Consider the following 23,010-nt stretch of genomic DNA (forward strand, 5'->3'; position numbering starts at 1 on the left):
TGCAGATGTTGTTCCCTTATTCAAGAAAGGGAGTAGAGATAGCCCAAGAAATTACAGACCAGTGAGTCTTACTTCAGTGATTTTTAAGATGATGGAGAAGATCCTGACAGGCAGGATTTATGAACATGTGGAGAGGCATAGTATGATTAGGAATGGTCAGCATGGCTTTGCGAAAGGCAGGTCATGCCTTACGAGCCTGATTGAACTTTTTGAGGATGCGACTAAATACATTGATGAAGGTAGAGCAGTAGATGTACAGTATATGGATTTCAGCAAGGCATTTGATAAGGTACCTCATGCAAGGCTTATTGAGAAAGTAAGAAGGCATGGGATCCAAGGGGACATTGCTTTGTGGATCCAGAATCGGCTTGCCCACGAAAGGCAAGGAGTGGATGTAGATGGGTCATATTCTGCATGGAGGTCGGTGACCAGTGGTGTGCCTCAGGGATCTTTCTGGGACCTCTACTCTTCGTGATTTTTATGAGTGACCTGGATGATGAAGTGGAAGGATGGGTTAGTAAATTTGCTGAAGACACAAAGGTTGGGGGTGTTGTGAATAGTGTGGAGGGTTGTCAGATGTTACAGCGCATCACCAATAGGATGAAAACTGGGCTGAGAAGTGGCAGATAAAGTTCAATCCAGACAAGTCTGAAGTGGTTCATTTTGATAGGTCAAATATGATGGCAAAATATAGTATTAATGGTCAGATTCTTAGCAGTGTGGAGGATCAGAGAGATCTTGGGGTCCGAATCCATAGGACACTCAAAGCTGCTGCGCAGGTTGATTAAAAAGGCATATGGTGTACTGGCCTTCATCAACTGTGAGACTGAGTTCAAGAGCTGAGGGGTAATGTTACAGCTGTATAGGACCCTGGTCAGTCCCCGCTTGGAGTACTGTGCTCAGTTCTGGTCACCTCACTACAGGAAGGATGTGTAAACTATAGAAAGGGTGCAGAGGATATTTACAAGGATGTTGCCTGGATTGGGGAGCATGAGTGAACTTGGCCTTTTCTCCTTGGAGCCATGGAGGATGAGAGGTGACCTGATAGAGAAGCATCAATCATATGGATAGTCAGAGGCTTTTTCCCAGGGCTGAAATAGCTAACACGAGAGGGCACAGTTTTAAGGTGCTCGGAAGTAGGTACAGAGGAGATATCAGGGGTAAGTTGTTTTTTTGTTTTTTTTTTTTTACACACAGAGCATGGTGAGTGTGTGGAATGGGCAGCCAGCAAGAGTGGTGGAGGCAGATACCATAGGGTCTTTTAAGAGACTCCTGGATAGATACATAGAGCTTAGAAAAATAGAGAGCTATGTGTAACCCTAGGTAATTTCTAAAGTAAGTACATGTTCGGCACAGCATTGTGGGCTGAAGGGCCTGTATTGTGCTGTAGGTCTTCTTTGTTTCTATGAGATACAGTCTTTTCCCCAGGATATTGGAGTCCAAAACTTGGGGGCATAAATTTGGGGTGAGGGGGGAAAGATTTTAAAGGAGAGGCAACCTATTCACACAGAGGGTGGTGAGTGCATGGGAAGTTGCTGGGGGAAACATTTAAGGCAGGTACAATACTATCATTAAGCTGTGCTTATAGGCTATGGGCAGAACACTGAAATTGGAACATCTGGCTGGGGACCATGGTCTAGTTGGGCCAAAGGGCCAGAATTGGTGCTGTATTGCTCGATGACTCTATATTGCTAAATCCCCAAAGAAAACAGCCCCATTTATTTGATCAAACCCTTCAGTATTTTAATTATAATGAATTAAATCATCTTCAGCCTTCAGTCCCCCACTAGAGATGATCCTAGCATCTCAGATATTGGTGATGCAGCACAGATAGATTACCCAGTGACAGTAACTCCATTCCTGGGATTGGAGGACTGTGTATGTGCATGGGTGGAAGGAAAGGGGCTTGTTTTTGCTGCTGTTGTTTTGTTGCTTGTTGTGTTCTGCCAAACATTGTGGGCATGCAATGTTGGCGCCGGATGTGAGGCGACATACGCAGGTTGCCCCCAGTACATCCCTGGGTGTGTTGGTTGTTAATACAAATGGTGTCTTTCACTATAGTTTCGATGTACATGTGATAATTAAATGAATCTGAAACTGAATGGATCTCCCAGCACTTGGTTTGTTACTTGGTTCTATACCTTGGCGATTCAGTGCCTAGACTCCTGCAGCTGTGAAAATGGATCTGCAACCTAAATGCCCTGTTCCCACTGGCATCGGCTGCAATCGGTTGGCACCACTGACACTGGCATTGGTAACTGCACAGAGTTGTAAGTCAGAACATCACAGAAACCAGCCTCCCCTCCACAGACTCTGTCTATACTTTTCGCTGCCCCTGTGAAGCACCCAACCCATCCCAAATAATTGGGCAAAAGATAAAAAAGCCTGAAAGCAAATAACATCAGGTGCAAGGACAGCTTCCATCTGCTGTTATAAGACTGTTGAACGGTCCTCTAGTATGATAAGATGGACTTTTGACCTCACAATCTCCCTTGTTATAATCTTGCAACTTAATGTTTACCTGCACTTCACTTTTTCTGTAACTGTTACACTTTATTCCGCATTCTGTTATTGTTTTCCCTCAATGCCCTGTGTAATGACCTGATCTGTGTGAACTATATGCAAGGCATGCTTTTCACTGTATCTCTGTACATGAGACAATAATACAGCAATTCCAATTTCTGTCGGTGTAAGGTTTCTGGTCCTGCACAGTGACGGACAGTGGACAATTTGAATTTCGTTGATGCGCAGAGTAGCATCATCCAGGCCACGCTCTCTTCTTGCTACCTTAGGTCCCGCACCACCAGGTTCAGGAACAGTTGTTACCCTGCAACCATCAGGCTCCTGAATCAACACGAATAACTTCATTCACCACAACACTGAACTGATTCAAAAACCTATGGACTCACTTTCAATGATTGTACAACTCATGTTCTCAGTATTTATTATATTGTATTTTTGTGTACTTGCACACTCGTTGTTTGTTTATCTTTATTTGGGAGCAGTTTTTCATTGACTCTATTACGTTTCTTTGTATTTACCATGAACGTCCACAAGAAAATGAGGGTAGTATATGGTGACATACATGTACTTTGATAATAAATTTACTTTGAACTCTGAACATATTTAGCTGGTCTGCCTGACATGTAACACAGCTGGGCAGTACAGTGACAGCACAGACCCCTTCGCCATTCACGCAGCCTCTCGCAATGACATACCTGTGCCCAGGCTGACTGTGGTCCCCAGGTCCTCATCGCCCTTCTTCATGATGATGGCGGCTAGGATCTTGCGGCCCAGCAGGCTGTGTTGAATGCGGGCAGTCAGATTGTTGAAACACTGGTGGCTGAGCATGGCAATCTGGTCATGCATCGTGCCTCCCGACATGGGCAGCTGGAAGACAACAGGGAGAATTGCAGCGCGCGAGGCAGACAGTGGCGTGGCTAAACCCCAACCTAAACCCAGCCAATATACCAGCCTGAAACCAAGCTCCCCGCAACCCCGCAGAACCAAGTATTTATGGAAAAATATTTTTGCACATTCACTGATGTTAATCTACAAAACATGGAAACAGGCCCTTCAGCCCAACTGGTCCATGCTGACCATATCCCCACCAAAGCCAGTCCCATTTGCCTGCATATGGTCCATATAAGACACAGGAGTAGAATTAGACCATTTGGACCATCGAGTCTGCTCTGCCCGTCAATCATGGCTGATCCTTTTTTCCCCTTCTCAGCCCCACTCCCGACCTTCTCCCTGTAACTTTGATGCTGTCTCCCAATCAAGACTTCATTAAGCCCTGTCTTAAATATGCCCAACAACCTGGCCTCCACAGCTGCCTGGTAATAAATTCCACAAATTCACCACCCTTTGGCCAAATAAATTTCTCCACATCTCTGTTTTAAATGGATGCCCCTCTAACCTGAGGCTGTGCCCTCTTGTCCTCAACTCTGCCACCATGGGAAAGATCCTTTCCACATCTGCTCTGTCTAGGCCTTTCAACAAGATCCCCTCTCATCCCAAATTCCAGGGAGTACAGACCCAGAGCTATCAAATGTTCCTTGTATGATAACCCTTCCACTCCTGAAATCATCCTCTGAACCTGATCCAATGTCAACACATCTTTTCTTAGATGAGGAGTCCAAAACTGTTCACAATACTCAAGATGAAACCTCATCAGTGCCTTATAAAGCCTCAGCATCACGTCCCCGCTCTTGTATTCTCGACCTCTTGAAATGAATGCTAACATTGCATTTGCTTTCCTCACCACAGACTTTACTTGCAAGTTAACCTTTAGGGAATTCTGCACAAGGACTCCCAAGGACTTTGCATCTTAGATTTTTGGATTTTCTCACCGTTAAGAAAATCATCTGCACATTTATTTCTATTACCAGGGTGCATGACCATGCAATTTCCAACACTGCATTTCATTTGCAACTCTTGCCCATTCTCCTAATCTAAGTCTTTCTGCACCCAACCTGTTTCCTCAACACTACCTGCCCCTCCACCAATCTTCGTATCATCCACAAACTTGGCAACAAAGCCATCTATTCCATCATCATTTATATACAGCATAAAAAGCAGTCCCAACAGTAATCCCTGCGGAATACCAAGAGTCACTGGCAGTCAACCAGAAAACAATCCTTTTATTCTCACTCGCTGGCTTCCACCAATCAGCCAATGCTCTAACCATGCCAGTAACTTTCCTGTAACATCATGGGCTCTTAACTTGGTAAGCAACCTTATGTATGGCACCTTGTCAAAGGCCTTCTGGAAGTCCAAATATACAACATCCACTGCATCTCCTTTATCTATCCTACTTGTAATCTCCTTAAATAATTCCAACAGGTTCGTCAGGCAAAATTTTCCCTTAAGGAAACCATTGCAACTCCATCCTATCTTGTCCTGTGTCAGCAAGTACTCCATAACCTCATCCTCAACTACTGACTCCAACATCTTCCCAACCACAGAGGTCAGGCTAACTGGTCTATAATTTTCTTTCTGCTGCCTTTCTCTTTTCTTAAAGACATTTGCAATTTTAGTGTCCTCTGGCACCATGCCAAAGTCCAACGATTTCTGGAAAGATCATTACTAGTGCCTCCACAACTTCTACCACTACCTCTTTCAGAACCCCAGGGTGCAGTTCATCTGGTCCAGGTGACTTGTACGCCTTTTGGTCTTTCAGCTTTTTGAGCACCTTCTCCCCTGTAATAGTAACCGCACTCACTTCTCTTCCCTCAACATCCTTCAACATCTGGCACACTGCTACTGTCTTCCATAGTGATGATCAATGCAAGATATTTATTTAGTTCATCTGCCATCTGCTTATCCCCCATTATTATTTCTCCAGCCTCATTTTCTAGTGGTCCTATATCCACTCTCATCTCTCTTATTTTTTGCATACTTGAAAAAAGGTTTTACTATCTACTTGGATATTGCTTGCTAGCTTACTTTGATATTTTGTAGCGGTGTGCTACACACAGCACTAGAATAACCACACGGAGTCAGTGAGTTGGAGTTGCGATAAAGAGATATATTCAAACTTCGCGGCCTGCTTTAAAGCCTTCCCGTTCCCGCCCTCCCTGGGGCGGGACTGCTGTGGGGAATGCATATTCCCAGACCCTTTCCGCACGCGGGATTGTCCCCCTGCTGGTGAAGATGGCCTGGTGCCCTTTTTGGGGCCGGCCCTCTGCCTGCGCGCGCTGTTTCGTGAGCCGGTTCGTGGGTGCTAGAAAATGGGTCGCCACAATTTCATCTTTTCCCTCCTAATGATTGTTTCAGTTGCTCTCAGAAGGGTTTTAAAAACTTCCCAATCCTCTGGCTTTGTCATCTACCCTCTCTTTTGTTTTTACATTAGCTCCAACTTCCTTTGTCAGCCATAGTTGTACTATTTTGCCATTTGAGTATTTCTTCATTTTTGGAATACACCTATCCTGCACCTTCCTCGTTTTTCCCAGAAACTCACGCCGCTGCTGCTCTGCTGTCATCCCTGCCAGCATCTCCTTCCAGAAGCTAAGTGAAGGAGTATAAACAATATTCATTAACCTCCTAATATTAAAAGATGAATAAGGATTTTTAATAAAGCCAGTTTGGTCCACAAAGGTAATTTGAGGTAATACCTTTTCTAACCTAGTTGCTAATACTTTAGAAAAAAATTTTGAATCTACATTCAAAAGAGATATCGGTCTGCATGATGCACCATCAGTAGGATCTTTATTCTTTTTAAGAATTAAAGAAATAGAAGCACCGTAGAATGATTGTGGTAATTTATCTAATCTGATTGCTTCTTTAAAAACTTTAGACAACCAAGGAGAAAAAAAGAGAAGAAAAAAAAACTTTTAAAATTCCACTATAAAACCATCTGGACCAGGTGCTTTGCCGGAATTCATTGAAGAAATAATAGCTGTTATTTCTTCATCCGTAATAGGAGTTTCTAATGTTAAACATTCTTTGGGTGATAATTTCGGAAAATTCAATTTCCTTAAAAAGTCATGCATGGTGTTGGGATCATGAGGAAAATCAGAGTGGTATAAGGAGGTATAAAATTCTTGAAAAGATTTGTTTATCTCGTCATGATTAACTGTCAAGGTGTCATCATATTTACGAATCTTGATCGTTTGATGTTTAACCGAAGCAGTTTTCAACTGATTAGCTAATAATTTACCCGATTTGTCACTATGAATATAAAACTCACTTCTAGTTTTCATTAACTGATTTTCAATCCAGGATGTTAATAATATGCTGTGTTCCATTTGAGGTTCAACTCTGTTTATAAAGCTCCTTACTAGGAGCAACAGAATATTTCTTATCAATTTCTTTAATTTTATCAACCAACAAAAATGTTTCATTCTTAATACGTTTTTTCAAACCAAACAGACCCCTATCACTATTGCTCCCCTCTTCTCCCTCTTACTCTTCTGCACCACAGACCTACGCTCAGTGCCAATAACCCAGTCTTCATGGAATTCCTCTAGGAGGTCACCCCCCACAACAGTATCCAAAGTGGTATACTTATTATTGAGGGGAATTGCCACAGGGATGCTCTGCCTAACTGCCTATTCACATTTCCATTTCTCCTGACAGTCACCCTGTTACTCACCTCCTGCAACTTCTCCTGTAACTTTGATCAATCATCTCCTCACTCTCCTGTACAAGCCATAGGACGTCCAGCTGCTCCTCCAGCTTTCTAACAGTCTTCATGGAGCTGCAGCCAAATGTACTTCACGCAGATGTAGTTCCCTAGGAGACTCTGGGTCTCCAGGTCTCCAACATCCGGCATAAAGAACACACAACGGCCATTTACTACACAATGGAGGCAAGTACAAAGTGATCATAAGACATAGGAGCAGAATTAGGCGCCGCCATTCCATCATGGCTGATCCTGGATCCCACTCAACCCCAAACACCTGCCTTCTCACCATATCCTTTGATGCTCTGATCAATCAGGAAATGATCAACTTCTGCCTTGGATTTACGCATATATATGCATGGATTTGGCCTCCACTGCAGTCTGTGGCAAAGCATTCCAGACTTACTATTCTTTGGCTAAAAAAATTCCTCCTTACCTCGGTCCTAAAGGATCGCCTCTCAATTTTGAGGCTGTGGCCTCTAGTCTGGATACCCCCACAAAAGGAAACATCCTCTCCACCTTCACCCTATCTAGTTCTTTCAACATTCGGTAGGTTTCAATGAGATTCTATCCCACCCCCCGGCATTCTTCTAAATTCCAATGAGTACAGGCCCAAAGTTGCCACATGCTCCTTATACGCTAATCCCTTCAATCCCAGAATTATCCTCATGAACCTCTTCTGGACTCTCTCCAATGACAACACATCCTTTCTGAGATATTGTTGACAATATTGTTGACTAGTGTCTTATAAAGCCTTAGCATTATCTCTTTGCTTTTATATTCTATTCTCCTTGAAATAAATGCCAACATTGCACTTGCCTTCTTTACCACAGACTCAACCTGTAAATTAACCTTCTGAGATGAATCCCAAGTCCCTTTGCACCTCTGACGTTTGAATCTTCTCCCCATTCAGATAATAGTCAGCACTATTGTTCCTTTTACCAAAATGCATTATCACACATTTCCCAACACTGTATTCCATCTACTGCCACTTTTTTGCCCATTCTTCCAAATTGTCTAAGTCCTGCTTCCTGAGCACTACCTAGCCCTCCAGCTATCTTTGTATCATCCGTAAACATTGCCACAAAGCCATCAATTCCATTATCTCAATCATTGACAAACAATAGGCAAAGCAGTGGTCCCAATACTGATCCCTGAGGAAAACCACTAGTCTCTGGCAGCCAAGCAGAAAAGGCCCCCTTTACTTCCACTCGCTGTCTCCCGTCTGTCAGCCATTCCGCTATCCGTGCCAGTATCTTTCCTGTAATGCCACTGGATTTTATCGTTAAGCAACCTCATGTGTGACACCTTATCAAACGCCTTCTGAAAATCCAAGTAATTGACATCCACTGCCTCTCCTTTGTCCATCCTGCTTGCTATTTCCTTGAAGAACTCTAACAGATTTGTCAGGCAAGATTACCCTTCACAGAAACCACGCTGACTTTATTTTATCATTAGTCTGTAAGTACCCCGAAACCTCATCCTTAATAATAGACTCTCAACACTTTCCCAACCACTGAGGTTAGGCTAACTGGCCTATAATTTCTTTTCTTTTGCCTTCCTCCCTTCTTGAAGAGTGGAGTGACATTTACAATCTTCCAGTCCTCCAGGACCATGCCAGAATCAAGTGATTCTTGACCAAGATCATGACCAATGCATCTGTTATCTCTTCAGCATCCTCTCTCAGGACTCTGGGATGTAGTCCACCTGGTCCAGGTGTTTTATCTACCTTAAGACCTTTGAATTTGCCTAGCACTTTTTCCTTTGTAATAGCAATGGCACTCACTCTTGCTCCGACACTTATGGACATCTGGCACACTGCTAGTGTCTTCCACAGTGAAGACAGATGCAAAGTACCCATTAAGTTCATATGCCATTTCTTTATCCCCTATTACTACCTCACCAGCATCATTTTTCAGTGTCATTTAAAAAGCACAAGTAAACAAATCTCAGGGTAGTATATGGTGACATCTCCATACTTCGATAATATATTTGAGTTTGATGTGGATGTGTATGTGCAGGGATGGGGTTTAAAGGGATATAGAGCTAGGTGCAGGAAGTTTGAATGTTGGCATGGGCTCAAGGGCCCAAATCTGTCGTCTACGCTGTATGCGTTACCAGTGAACCTTTTAAACTATCTTTAAAATGTTGTCATTATATCTGCCTTAACAACTTCCTCTGGCAGCTCGTTGGTTATACCCCCACCACCTCTTCTTGCTCAACCTCACCTTAAAACTTCTGCCCCCTTGGTTCTGGACTATCCATTCCTGGGGAAAAGACAGCTCATTGACGCTGTGTGTGTCCCCCATGGTTTTATACAACAGGCAGTCACTTGTAATACTGAAAAATACATCATTGACCTGGGTGAAGTTCTGCGAATTAAGCAACAATCGACCTGAGTCCTATCTGCCAGGCTTTGATATGACACAGGGAAGGTATAGACCTGGAACTTCACCACCGTTCCCCCTCTCTGCTGCCACCTCAGGCCTGACAGTAATATCCCTGCACACACTGTACCATGCATGATCAGCACACACTGCCCTGGGTTTAAGGCACTGCAGTGCAGCACGGTCTATTGAAATGGATCACTGGCTCCTCATGGCTGCTCTTGCTGCAGCATCTGTAACGCTCCCAGAGGTCAGCAGGCAGATGTCCTTTCATATATCCTGAGATACAAACCCGTCCACCAGCGGTTTTCTCTCAGTTTTTCAGTGAGTTGTTCTCAGAACCCAGGTGTGCCCAGTACAGCCTCCCACCATCTGCCACTTCCCAGCTCACACGCAGCTGATCACCTTCGGCCAGCCATCGGCTGACACTTCCCCTGGGGATTTGGGAGGAAAAGCTGCGGCAGTTGTGCTCGCGCATGCCTGTCAGTCCTGTCATTCAGTGGCAGAGGTAACTTAAACATAGAAAATAGGTGCAGGAGTAGGCCATTCGGCCCTTTGAGCCTGCACCGCCATTCAGTATGATCATGGCTGATCATCCAACTCAGAACCCTGTACTAGCCTTCCCTCCATACCCCCTGATCCCTTTAGCCACAAGGGCCATATCTAACTCCCTCTTAAATATAACCAATGAACTGGCCTCAACTGTTTCCTGTGGCAGAGGATTCCACACATTCACCACTCTCTGTGTGAAGAAGTTTTTCCTCATCTCGGTCCTAAAAGGCTTCCCCTTTATCCTCATCCTGTGACCCCTCGTTCTGAACTTCCCCAACATCAGGAACAATCTTCCTGCAACTAGCCTGTCCAATCCCTTTAGAATTTTATACGTTTCAATAAGATCCCCCCTCAATCTTCTAAATTCCAACGAGTATAAGTCTAGTCGATCCAGTCTTTCATCATACGAAAGTCCTGCCATCCCAGGAATCAATCTGGTGAACCTTCTTTGTACTCCCTCTATGGCAAGGATGTCTTTCCTCAGATTAGGGGACCAAAACTGCACTGGGGCTGCCCGCTCTTTACCACATATGTGCCATGACAATAAGAGTCACCATCATATACCGCCGAGTGCAGCGTATGATGCCAATTCTTACTGTCAAGACACTTGTGTGGTCAAGAGCGAGCAGCCCCAGTACAATAGTGCACTCTTGGGGATGCCACGGTAGTGTGGCCATTAGCGGGACACGATTACAGCTCAGGATGTTGGAATTTGGAGTTCAATTCTGGCGCCATCTAATAGGAGCTTGAACGTACTCCCCGTGACTGCATAGGTTTCCTCTGGGTGTTCCGGTTTTTTTCCACTGTCCAAAGACATACCGGTTAGTAGGATAATTGGTCATTGTAAATTGTTCTGTGATTAGGCTAGGGTTAAATCGGTGGGTTGCTGGGTAGTGTGGCTCAGTGGGCCGGAAGGGCCCATTCCGCTTTGTACCACTAAGTAAAACAAAAATATAATAATCTACCTCGTTGTGACCTTGCACCTTATTGTGTGCCTGGACTTTTTCCTGTAACTGTAACACTTTATTTTGCATTCTCCTTTTCCCTGTTACTACCTCAAAACATTATTGTGATTAAATAACCTGTAAGGACAGGGTTCAAAACAAACTTTTTTTAATTGTAGCTCAGTATATGTGACAATAGTAAACCAATTTACCAATCTATGCCACGTGCGGCTAATTCCAATGGACCATCATCACAGCCCCATAAACCACCCGGGTCTGTGGCACCTACCTCAGAGCTGAATTCTCCAGTCCGCACTGCCTTCTCACCTTCGCCAATGAGGACACGGAGTGCGGCGTCTGCTGCCTCCTGTTTCGCCTGCTTCTTGCTGCTTGAACTCACCGGAGGAAACCAGCGGCCCCCGACCTTCGCCTGGTAGGTAAACCTTCAGGACAATGAACCAGAGGAACATGAAAAGACAAAATTTGGATAACGTTCACTCAGTCCTCCCATGCCAGATTGAGTGGCATCAGCTCCAGTGAGCCCGATCTAATCCTGACCCGAGGCACTGAACGTGCGCAGTTTGCACATTCTCCTTGTGACTGCATGGGACCACCCCCCCACCCCTATTTCCACTTATATTGTGCTGGCTGGTTGGTGAACTGCCTGCTGAAATTTGCCCTCAGTGAAAGTGGGTATTATTAAGTTAATGGGCACTTAAGAAAGAATTCTGAAAAAGAACAGTACAGCACAGTTGTTGCACTACAATGTTGTACTGATCCTTTAACCTACTCCAAGATCAACCTAACCCTTCCTTCCCAAATAGCGCTCCACTTTTCTTTGATCCAGGTGGCTATCGAAGAGTCTCCTTAAACCTCTGTAATGCAGGGGCTCCAAACCTTTCTTATGTCATGAACTCCTACCCAAACTGAGAGTCTGCGAACCTCTATATTTTCATCCCAATACCTTAGAGTTATGCCCTGTCAGGGGAAACGGGGGAAGGCAACTCCTCTGAGATCCAGCACAGAATTAATGGGCTGCATGGGTCTCCTATCATGAAAATGCAATGCTTTAAATATCAACAATTCCAATGGGAAACCACTGCAACAAGAGAGGTGAACACAGACTAGCAAGCCTTTGCTCATGAAGTTCTGGGAATTGCTATCTCAGCAATGATGGAATCAGAAATTATTGCTAGTTCAACTTCGAATCAATTGGACACAGCCGGATAAGGAATTTAGGAAGGACAGCACACATACTCAGTGACCACTTTATGGGGTACCTTCTGTACCCAGTAAAGTGGCCTCTGCATGTATGTTCATGGTCTTCTGCTGGTGTAGCCCATCCACTTCAAAGTTCAACATGTGTGTTCAGAGATGCTCTTCTGCACACCGTGTGGTTATTTGAGTTTCTGTCGCTTTCCTGTCACCTTGAACCAGGCTGGCCATTCTCTTCTGACCTCTCTCATTAACAAGGTGCTTTCACCCACAGAGTTGCTGCTCATTGGATGTCTTTTTGTTTTTCACACCATTCTCTGTAAGCTCTATAGCTGTTCTGCATGAAGATTCCAGGTAGTTTCCAGTAGTTTCTGAGATACTCAAACCATCCCAGCTCATACATTTCCTGTCACTTAAACACATTACTTCCCCATTTGTGATGTTGGGTCTGAACAACATCTGAACCTCCTGGCCATGTCTGTATGCTTTTATGCAGTGAGTTGCTGGCACTTGATTGGCTGAAAAGATATTTGCATTAATGATTAATGGTGTGCCTAATTAACCTCTGAGAGTAGACCTTCAGAAACTGTGAGATAAGAGACTCCACTCTCTCGGCAAGATTCTAGATCAGGAATAAGACTAAAATGCAAATCTGTAGCTCAGCTGAAGAGCTTTAAATGGTGAGCAACGATCAACTTCCCACACCTCCATGGCAAGGTGATGATATATTCACAGAAATAGTAACCGCAGTTCGCAGCCACGCAAGGTGACACAGAGCCCAGCAAACAGCTTGGTCACAAGGCTTGATTAGCCACAGCAGAGACACAGAAATCAATCCCGCACACTAGTGCTTTGCGATCCCTCACCAGCGAGTAGAGCCGCCAGCATTTCACATTTAGTGCTGCATGGCTCAGAATCTTGTTTGCCAACGCACGCCAATTTTGGGAAGGGCGGTGTCTGTAATTAAGCAGGATGATTTTTGTTTTTGTGTAAAGTCTGGAAGTACACAGGAGAACTGGGATGGTGAAAAGTAAATGTAACAGACAGAGAGACAAAGACCGAAGGAAAGAGAGAGAGAGAGAAAGGGACAGAGAGAGAAAGACCGAGATAGAGATAGAGATAGAGAGATAGAGAGATAGAGAGAGAGAGAGAGAGAGAGAGAGACAGAGACAGACAGAGAGACAGAGAGAGAGAGAGAGAGAGAGAGATAGAGAAAGAGAAAGGACAGATATATATATATATATCTATGAAGCCAGGTGGCCGAAGGTAAAGAGAAGGGGAGATGGAAACCAGTTGAGGGGGTACAGAAAGATCACACTGACCTTGGGTCATGCGGTGGGCCCGACTGATCGATCATCTTGAGCTCTGCTGCGAAGCCTTTCGAGCGTGCGTATTCCAAAAGGCCACCGATGGGGTTCTTGTTCAGGTAGGTGATCAGTTCACCCAGGCCTCCCGACTGGGCAGTGTCAAAGTCCATTGATGGAACGGGGTTTTGTGCAACAGAATTCTCTGTGTTCATGTCTGAGGGCTGTCAGATGGAGGAGAGATTTAGTTACTAGTGAAACAGAAAGTTCAGGGCGGCACAGGGAAGGGAAGCCTGAATCATAATTGAGCAGGTAGAACAATGACCTGATGTCATGTGGAAACAACAATGCTCAAAGGCATATGGGAATTACAATAAAACAGAATGAAAAATGTCAGAATTAATCAGCCTACTCCGAATATACTCATGATGTCGTGACCAGATTCTACTCTAACTCTGGTCTCCAAGTTTGCGGATGATACCACCGTAGTGGGCCAAATCTCAAGCAATATGTCAGAGATCAGGAAGGAGATCGTGATTTAGTGTAGTGCTGTCACGATAGCAAGTTTTCCCTCAAATTCAACAACAGAGCTGGTCATTGAGTTCAGGAGGAAAGGATGACGTATACGCTCCTGTTACATCAATGCTGTTGAGGTTGAGAGCTTCAAGTTCCTAGTGTGAACATCACCAAGAGTCTATCCTGGTCCAACCAAGTTGATGTCATGGTCAGGAAAACTTAGCAATGCCTCTACCTCCTCAGGAGACTAAAGAAATCTGGCACGTCCCAACACTCTTACCAATTTTTATTGATGCACCATAGAAAGCATTCTGCCTGGATGCATAACGGCTCTGCGCATGGCTGGAGGAAACTACAGGGAGTTGAGAACACAACTCAGCACATCACTGGAACCAGCCTCCCTGCCTCAGTAAAGCAGCCAAAATAATCAAAGACCCCACCCACTCTGAACATTCTCCCCTCTCCCTCCTCCCATCTGGCAGAAGATACAAAAGTTTGAGAGCACGTACCACCATGCTCAAGGACACTTTCTATCCCACTTCAATTAAACTCCTGTACAAGAAGATGGAGTCTTGGCCTCACAATCTACCTCATTATAATTCTTGCACTTTATCATTTACCTGCACTGCACTCTGCATTGCTGTTGTTTAACCTGATTCTAGCTCAGTGCACCGTGTAATGATGTAATCTGTATGAACAGTATGCAGGACAAGCTCTGTACTGTATCTCGGTACACACAGCAATAATAAACCAATACCGAGATCAGCCAATGCCTCAAGGGCCAGCTGCGTCACCAGACACATTTACATTTATTATGAAATTGCTGTGGTGTGTTCGCACAACATACAATGAAACAGAGTATAAAAATAAAGTTAAAAAATACAGATATGGAATAATATGTGAATAAATACATAAACACTAGCACAAAGTAGTTGGGGTCTGGAATGAGCTGGTGGAGGTGGTGGTGGGAGCAGAAATGGTAACAACATTGACGAAGTATGTGAATAAGCAAGACATAGAGGGATATGGAATTAAGGAAGTAGCACAGATATACATGATATGGGGCAGGTAGGTAAGTGTTTGTTGATCGTGGTTTCCCTTCTGCTGTCATCAAAGATGCCCTCATCCACATCTCCTCCATTTCCCGCACTTCGGCTCTCACCCCATCCTCCCGCCACCACAACAGGGACAGAGTTCCCCTTGTCCTCATCTACCACCCCACCAGCCTCCGGATCTAACACATTATCCTCCGCAACTTCCGCCACCTTCAACAGGATCCCACCACTAAGCACATCTTTCCCTCTCCACCTTCCGCAGGGATCGGTCCCTCCGCCCCTCCCCCCCTCCCCACAGATCTCCCACCTGGCACTTATCCCTGTAAGCGCAAGTGCTACACCTGTCCCTACACCTCCTCTCTTGCCATCATTCAGGGCCCCAAACAGTCCTTCCAGGTGAGGCAACACTTCACTTGAGTCTGTTGGGGTCATCTATTGCATCCGGTGCTCCCAGTGCGGCCTCCTCTACATCGGTGAAAGCCCACGCAGATTGGGGGACCGCTTCGTCGAGCACCTCCGCTCCATCCGCCAAAACAGACAGGATCTCCCAGTAGCCACCCACTTCAACTCTGCTTTCCACTCCCATTCAGATATGTCCATACATGGCCTCCTCTACTGCCATGATGAGGCTAAACTCAGGTTAGAGGAGCAACACCTCATATACCATCTAAGTCAGGGGTCCCCAACCTTTTTTGCATTGCGGACCGGTTTAATATTGACAATTTTCTTGCGGACCGGCCGACCCGGCCAGGCCGGGGGGTGGAGGAGGGGGGGGTAGGGTTGCCAACAGACAAGAGTAGCAGTCAAATACATTGTGTTTACCTCAAGAAAGACTACAATGACCATGACACCTTGTGCGGGCACCAGTGCGCATGCGTAAATGGCACATGCGTGTACCTCCCAGTTTTTTTCTACAAATCCTTTTCGGCGATTCTGATGGGGGGGGGCGCGGGGGTGTGAATCACGACCGAAATATAGGTGATAAGAGGCCAATACACTCAATTTCGTTTCTAAAAAGGTTGATCTAATGAATTTAATATTAAACATACAGCGTATATTTTCCTCGCATGAATATAGTGATAAGTCAATTATCAGGGGAGCCTGAAGTAAGTGTTGAACGAACTTTCAGTAGAAGTGGTAGAGGCAGGTTCGATATTATTTAAAGAAAAATTGGATAGGTATATGGACAGGAAAGCAATGGAGGGTTATGGGCTGAGTGCAGGTTGGTGGGACTAGGTGAGAGTAGCGTTTGGCATGGACTAAAAGGGCAGAGGTGGCCCGTTTCCGTGCTGTAATTGTTATATGGTTATATAAGTCAATAGCATCATAACATTTTAAGTAACGTTTGGATATTAAACACACAGCACATATTTTCCCTGTATGAACATATAAAATCATTGCAACACACCAATATCGCTGAATCAGTGGGAGCCCTGGGCTTGTTTTCCTGCAACAAGACGGTCCCATCGAGGGGTGATGGGAGACAGCGATACTCGAAGGGGGTTCCTTATGTCCAGTCTATTCCGCAATTTAGTTTTCGTTGCATTCATTGCAGAGATATGGTGGAAATGGAAGCAACATTTTCAGTGCTTTCGTGGTTATCTCAGGATATTTAGCCTTGACTTTGATCCAGAATACCGGCAGAGATGTTATGTCAAACATACTTTTCAGCCTGCCGTCATTTGCAAGCTCGAGGAGTTGATCTCCTTCCCGCGCTGACATGGACGACGCCCGGGTAATGACCTCGCGTGCGTTCAGGTTCAACAGTGGGCGTGACAAGGAATGAGGAAAGGTGCAGCTGACTCATATCACCAAATCATATCGTTTCCTCGTGGCCCGGTAGCTCATGCTCTGCAGCCCGGTGGTTGGGGACCGCTGATCTAGGTAGTCTCCAGCCCCTTGGTATGAACATAGAATTCTCCAACTTCTGGTAATTCCCTCCCCCTCCCTTCCCCTATCCCTATGTCACTCTGCCCCCTCCCCCAGCTGCTTATCACCTCCTTCTACTACATTGTGTTTTCCCCTATTCTTCCTTCACCTTTCCTGCCCATCACCTCCCTGCTTCCCCTCCCCCACCCCTTTATCTTTCCCCTTACTGGTTTTCCACCTGGAACCTACCAGCCTTCTCCTTCCCACCCTCCCCCCACCTTCTTTATAGGGCCTCTGCCCCTTCCCCCTACAGTCCTGACAAAGGGTTCCGGCCCGAAATGTCGACCAATCTTTTCCACGGATGCTGCCCGACCTGCTGAGTTCCTCCAGCATGTTATGAGTGTTAGTGTAATGTTCTACAGCGCCAGCCTCCCACGTTCAGCTCCCGCCGCTGTCTATAGGGGGTTTTATGCTCTCCCCGTTACCACTGTGTGGGTTTCCTCTAGGTGCTCCAGTTTTCTCACAGATCCCAAAGGTGCACAGGTGAGTAGGTTAATTGGTCACTTGGGTGTATTTGGACGACACGGACTTACTGGACCAGAAGGGCCTACGACTGTGCTGTATCACTAAATAAATTAATAGCATGGATGAAGTGGGCCAAGAGGCCTGTTTGTGTACCGGACAACTCTATGTCATGCATTCAAATAGATGGACAGAGATATACACATATAATGACTGAAAAGGTCTTACAAGCATTGCTTGATGTTCCTGGCAACTTACTACTGTGACAGATTTTAAAATCCCAGTAGGTGGGATAAATCATTTGAAATAACAGAGCTGCTCTGTGATGTGGCTCATCGGTTCCACACATCACATCCTCCTCACCCTCTCGATCGAACCACCGGATTAGAGAAGGTGACCTTACCATCAGCAGGCAGGTCCACAGCTTACCCTTGCAGGGAACTGAGGAGAATTCCCGAGGAGGAGGAGGACAGCCGTCTTTGCTGCAAGCATCTTGGCCAATTTTTTGCTGTTTGCTGTGGCAGCGGGAAAGGTCTCATTGCCCAATTTAACCATGATGGTGAATCTACAGAGAAGAGTTTAAAACATGACAATAAAGTTGATGTCAAAAAGAGCAGAATAAAACTAGTCATGGGCTGCAGCAAGGACAGGGCATACTAGAAATGCCAGATTTATTCCTGCATCATAAGAAATTTTTAACCTTGGAGAAACAAACATTTCATCCTCAAGTTATCTAATACATTAATTAGCCACTTTACTAAGTTAAAAGTAGCACCTTAGCCCCTCAGAATGTCACATCCCCACACATCATCATCTGGAGGGTCAAAGCACAGCACATCAAGGAAACCAGCCTCCTCTCTGTGGACTCTTACCAGATGTTTCACAGCCTCAGTAAAGCAGCCAGCATAAAAGACTTCACCCACCCCAAACAATCTCCCTTCTCCCTTCGGGCAGAAGATTAAAAAAACACGCACCACCAAGCTCAAGGACAGCTTCTACCCCACTGCTATCAGGCACTTAAACGGACGCCTTGTATGATAAGATGGATTCTTGACCTCACGATCTACCTTGTGATAAACCCGCACCTTATCTAGCTGCAATGCACTTTCTTGGTAGCTGTTACACTTTATTCTTGATTGTTATTGTTTTACATTGTTTTAGCTCAAACCACTTCCTAATGATCTTATCTGTGTGAACAATATTTTCACCGTACCTCAGTACGTGACAATAATACACTAATTCCAAAAGCTCTTACAGAATTTATTAAAAAGTAACAAACTAGTGTGACTTGCGACATCAATTTACTTGCCAAGTCCTCACTCTGATCTCAAGCCTACCTGAGACTCATGTTTCTTAGGATAGTACAGAGGCAGGAATACAGGCTCTGGGGATAGTACTGAGGGAGTTCTCACACCATCCTAATTACTGTGCTCACATCAGATGATAAATGGGATCCATTTGCCCAACAGGTGCAGGTAAACAAAAAGCACACTGTCGTCATCACAAAGTCTGGGGGAAGATTCTCCCTCCATCACAGCCCTTAAATGCGTAAAGTTATACTGTTGTTCACTGGGGGGGGGGGGGAATCTGCTCGCACATTGTGAAAATTGGCGAATGTATTTTTGCATCTCAACACTGACAACTTGAGTACTTAGCTCCACACCAGGACCTCTACTCAGAAACAGTTACCTCTAGCCCCCTGCCAAAGCCATCAGGCTGATTAATGCCTCCACCCATTAACCCACTCACCACTACACATACAGCAGCCATTCCACTCCACAGCCCTTCAGAGCTCATCATCTCCCCATACACTGTCACTTTACGCTTACACCCCAAACCTCCTACCTGCACTGACATACTGTGTTGTAGAGACTAAGGGAGCTAGGGCTTTACTCTTTGGAGAGAAGGATTATGAGAGGAGACATGATAAGAGGTATACAAGATATTAAGAGGAATAGATAGAGTGGATAGCCAGCGCCTCTTCCCCAGGGCACCACTGCTCAATACAACAGGACATGGCTTTAAGGTAAGTGGTGGGAAGTTCAAGGGGGATATTAGAGGAAGGTTTTTTACTCAGAGAGTGGTTGGTGCGTGGAATGCACTGCCTGAGTCAGTGGTGGAGGCAGATACACTAGTGAAGTTTAAGAGACTACTAGACAGGTATATGGAGGAATTTAAGGTGGGGGCTTATACGGGAGGCAGGGTTTGAGGGTCGGCACTACATTGTGGGCCGAAGGGCCTGTACTGTGCTGTACTATTCTATGTTCTATGTGTCCTGCTGCTACCTAGGAGAGTTTGTCTTGCCAAGAGTCACTTTGTTAATTTATCATTTCCTACTTGATGTTCAGGTACTCCTGAACCTAACGTCACTTTATGTATATACAATTAGTCCATGTATATAAGCTAATCTTATGTATATATGGTCACACTTAACAGTTCTTTGTACATTGTGTTTTACGGATTGCTTCAATATTTACAGTTGTGTATTTTATGCTTATTGTGATTTTTTGGATCTGGAGTTCTCCTTTGCATTCGTGCACTGAAGAATAGCAGTAAACAGTCTTGAACCTTGGGCTGGCTATAAAGCCTTTGGGATGGTGAAGGCAGGAGGGCAAGTTCAGAAAACTCTTCCATAAATAAATACAGGTTCACTCTTAAGAGCTTGCGGAGATTTGGTACGAAACCAACTTCTCCAGATGCAATTCTGTGGATAGCATTCCAGCTGGCTGCATCACCGTCTGGTATGAATGTGCCACTGCACTGGATTAGCTTATACACACAGACTAAGCTGAACGGGTTGCAAGCTCAGCCAGTTCCATCATGGGCACTAGGCTCCCCGCACTGCGGTCACCTTCAAAAGGCGATGCCTTAAAAAGGTAGCATCCATCATTAAGGATCCCACCACTCCCCCCCCGCCCCACCCACTCCTCGTCTTATTACTACCATTGGAGAGAAGGTACAGGAGCTAACATGTTAGGAACAGTTTCTTCCCCTTCACCATCAGATTTCTGAATGGACAATAAACCATCCCATGTACACTAACTCACTATTTTACTTAACTTTTACATGTATTTATTATTGTAATTTATTTACACATGCACTGCTGCTACAAAACAACAAATTTCACAACATATATCAACGATACCAGAACTAATTCAGATTCAATCTCTCTGCCAACTTTTTTTTTTATCTACCCGTAAACAAGATGGTCAGCAGGCCAACTGTACACTGACAGCTTACCACATTTTCCTTTTTTTTCCCCCCAACTCTTAAGATGCAGGATACAGAATGAGTGGTTTACCTGAACTTTAGTTTGAGCAGGGACAGGCCATTCAGCCCCTGGTGCCTGCACTGACATTCAGCAAGATGGGGGGAATCCTGGACCAGAGGCCATAGCCTCAGAATACAAGGACACCACTTTCCAAGAGATGAGAAGGAATTTCTTTAGCCAGAGGATAATGATAAATCTGTGGAATTCACTGCCACAGACATCTCTGGAGGCCATGTCATTGGATATATTTAAAGCAGACATTGGTAGGTTTCTGATTGGTAAGGGCATCAAAGGTCAGGGGAAGACTGGAGAAAGGGATTGAGACGTATAATAAATCAACCAGGATGGAATGGCAGAGAAGACTCAATGGCATAATTCTGCTCCCAAGTCTTATGGTCTTAATATTGTGGCTGTTCTAGTAGGTTGGCACCACTTACCGCACCCCTTGATTCCCTTATAACTAAAAGTCTTTAAGGAATTGAGTCCCAGGGAGTACTTAATGGGGCAATATATCTTGCTAGGTATATTGTGTTTCCCAGCAGTTAAATACTTCGAGCTGATGAGTTTAAACATTATCGGAGATGTTTTCTGCTTGGTAGATAGTAATTCCACATACCTGGGGTCATGTGGAGGACCACTTTGCGAAACAAGCTGGAATTCGCAGGCATTGCCTGACTTCTGTGCGTACTCCATCAACATGCAGACGGGGTTCTTCCCGGCAGGCAGCATCGGTTGAGAGGCAGTGCACGGTTCATTCTTGGCTTCATTCAGAGCAGTTGGGCACTGGATGGGATAATGGTGAGAGAAGAGAATGATTAAAAATGTATTTGGTAGATTTCAGAGGATGGAACAATAACTCTAGCAAAGAACCAGACAAACCGTTTAATAGCTTACAAGTCCAAAGTAAACTTATTATCAAAGATTGCATACGTCCCCATATACTACCTACAGACTTATTTTCTTGCAGGCATTCACAGTAGAACAGAGAAACACAATAGAATCAATAAAAAAACTACACATAGAGACTAACAAACAAGCAATGCACAAAGGAGGACAAATGGTGCAAAAAAATATAGCTAATACTGGACATCAAATTTTTTTGAATGTGTTACTTCCTCAGAATTGTTTTTTTAATGATAGACTGTGTGAAGCTGAACACAAATATAATTTCAGACTACTTGTATCACATAGGAATTTGGAGAAACAAGAAATTAACTTTTATTGAATATAATTCATTTAATTGAATAACAGTACTGATACTTCGCAACAGTTCAACTAAGCTAAACATGTTTTGTTGATGATTTTTGTTTGTACTCCATGTCTGAGGCTTCTTGCTTAAGTGTCCTCTAATAATCAGCCAGCACTGATGGCTTTCAATTGCCCTGATACTTTTTCTCCATGAGCGCAATGTCCTGGTAAAACCTTTCACCGTGCTCGTCATTGACAGCACTAAGATTTGCAGGGAGGAAAACTAAATGGGAATGCAGAAATTGAATCTTAAGCGACATGTTGCACTTCATGGTTTGTATACTTGAAGCATGTTGTCAACCAGCTGCACAGAATTTGGTGCTCTGTAGTTGCCAAGAAAATTATCAACAATATCTTTCAATAACTTCCATACGATTTTCTCCGGTCCCACTAGAAGTCCTTTGAAATGAGTCATTGATGATCTGCTTGATTTGAGACCAACAAAAATTCCCTCCTTAATCTTGGCATCAGTTATTCTGGGAAACACCTGTCTCAAATATTGAAAATTTAGAGCCTTTCTAAACCCAATTCTACTATGCAGCAACTGCCCTGCCTAAGTGTACATGCCTGGACATAATAGAAAACTTCTCAGTTTACACAGAAACATAGAAAATAGGTGCAGGAGTAGGCCATTCGGCCCTTCGAGCCTGCACCGCCATTCAGTATGATCATGGCTGATCATCCAACCCAGAACCCTGTACCTGCCTTCTCTCCATACCCCCGATCCCTCTAGCCACAAGGGCCATATCTAACTCCCTCTTAAATATAGCCAATGAACTGGCCTCAACTGTTTCCTGTGGCAGAGAATTCCACACATTCACCACTCTCTGTGTGAAGAAGTTTTTCCTCATCTCGGTCCTAAAAGGCTTCTCCTTTATCCTCAAACTGTGACCCCTCGTTCTGGACTTCCCCAACATCGGGAACGATCTTCCTGCATCTAGCTTGTCCAATCCCTTTAGGATTTTATACGTTTCAATAAAATCCCCCCTCAATCTTCTAAA

The 23,010-nt window shown here is 44.6% G+C and overlaps 1 protein-coding gene across 3 annotated transcripts in view; it reads right to left on the bottom strand.

Annotated features, from left to right (window-relative positions):
- Positions 1 to 23,010, bottom strand: part of adar (adenosine deaminase RNA specific) — a 110,362-nt gene that overhangs the window by 28,230 nt on the left and 59,122 nt on the right. For all 3 annotated transcript variants that reach the window (XM_072282127.1, XM_072282117.1, XM_072282108.1), the window contains exons 4-8: positions 21,378 to 21,544; positions 17,920 to 18,055; positions 13,547 to 13,752; positions 11,299 to 11,452; positions 3,219 to 3,390 (exon numbers count right to left, since the gene is read on the bottom strand). In XM_072282127.1, the coding sequence (XP_072138228.1) occupies positions 3,219 to 3,390; positions 11,299 to 11,452; positions 13,547 to 13,752; positions 17,920 to 18,055; positions 21,378 to 21,544 (835 nt within the window). The remainder of the gene's footprint in view (positions 1 to 3,218; positions 3,391 to 11,298; positions 11,453 to 13,546; positions 13,753 to 17,919; positions 18,056 to 21,377; positions 21,545 to 23,010) is intronic.

This window comes from Mobula birostris, chromosome 2 (genome assembly GCF_030028105.1).
Source record: "Mobula birostris isolate sMobBir1 chromosome 2, sMobBir1.hap1, whole genome shotgun sequence".
NCBI classification, from domain to species: Eukaryota; Metazoa; Chordata; class Chondrichthyes; order Myliobatiformes; family Myliobatidae; genus Mobula; species Mobula birostris.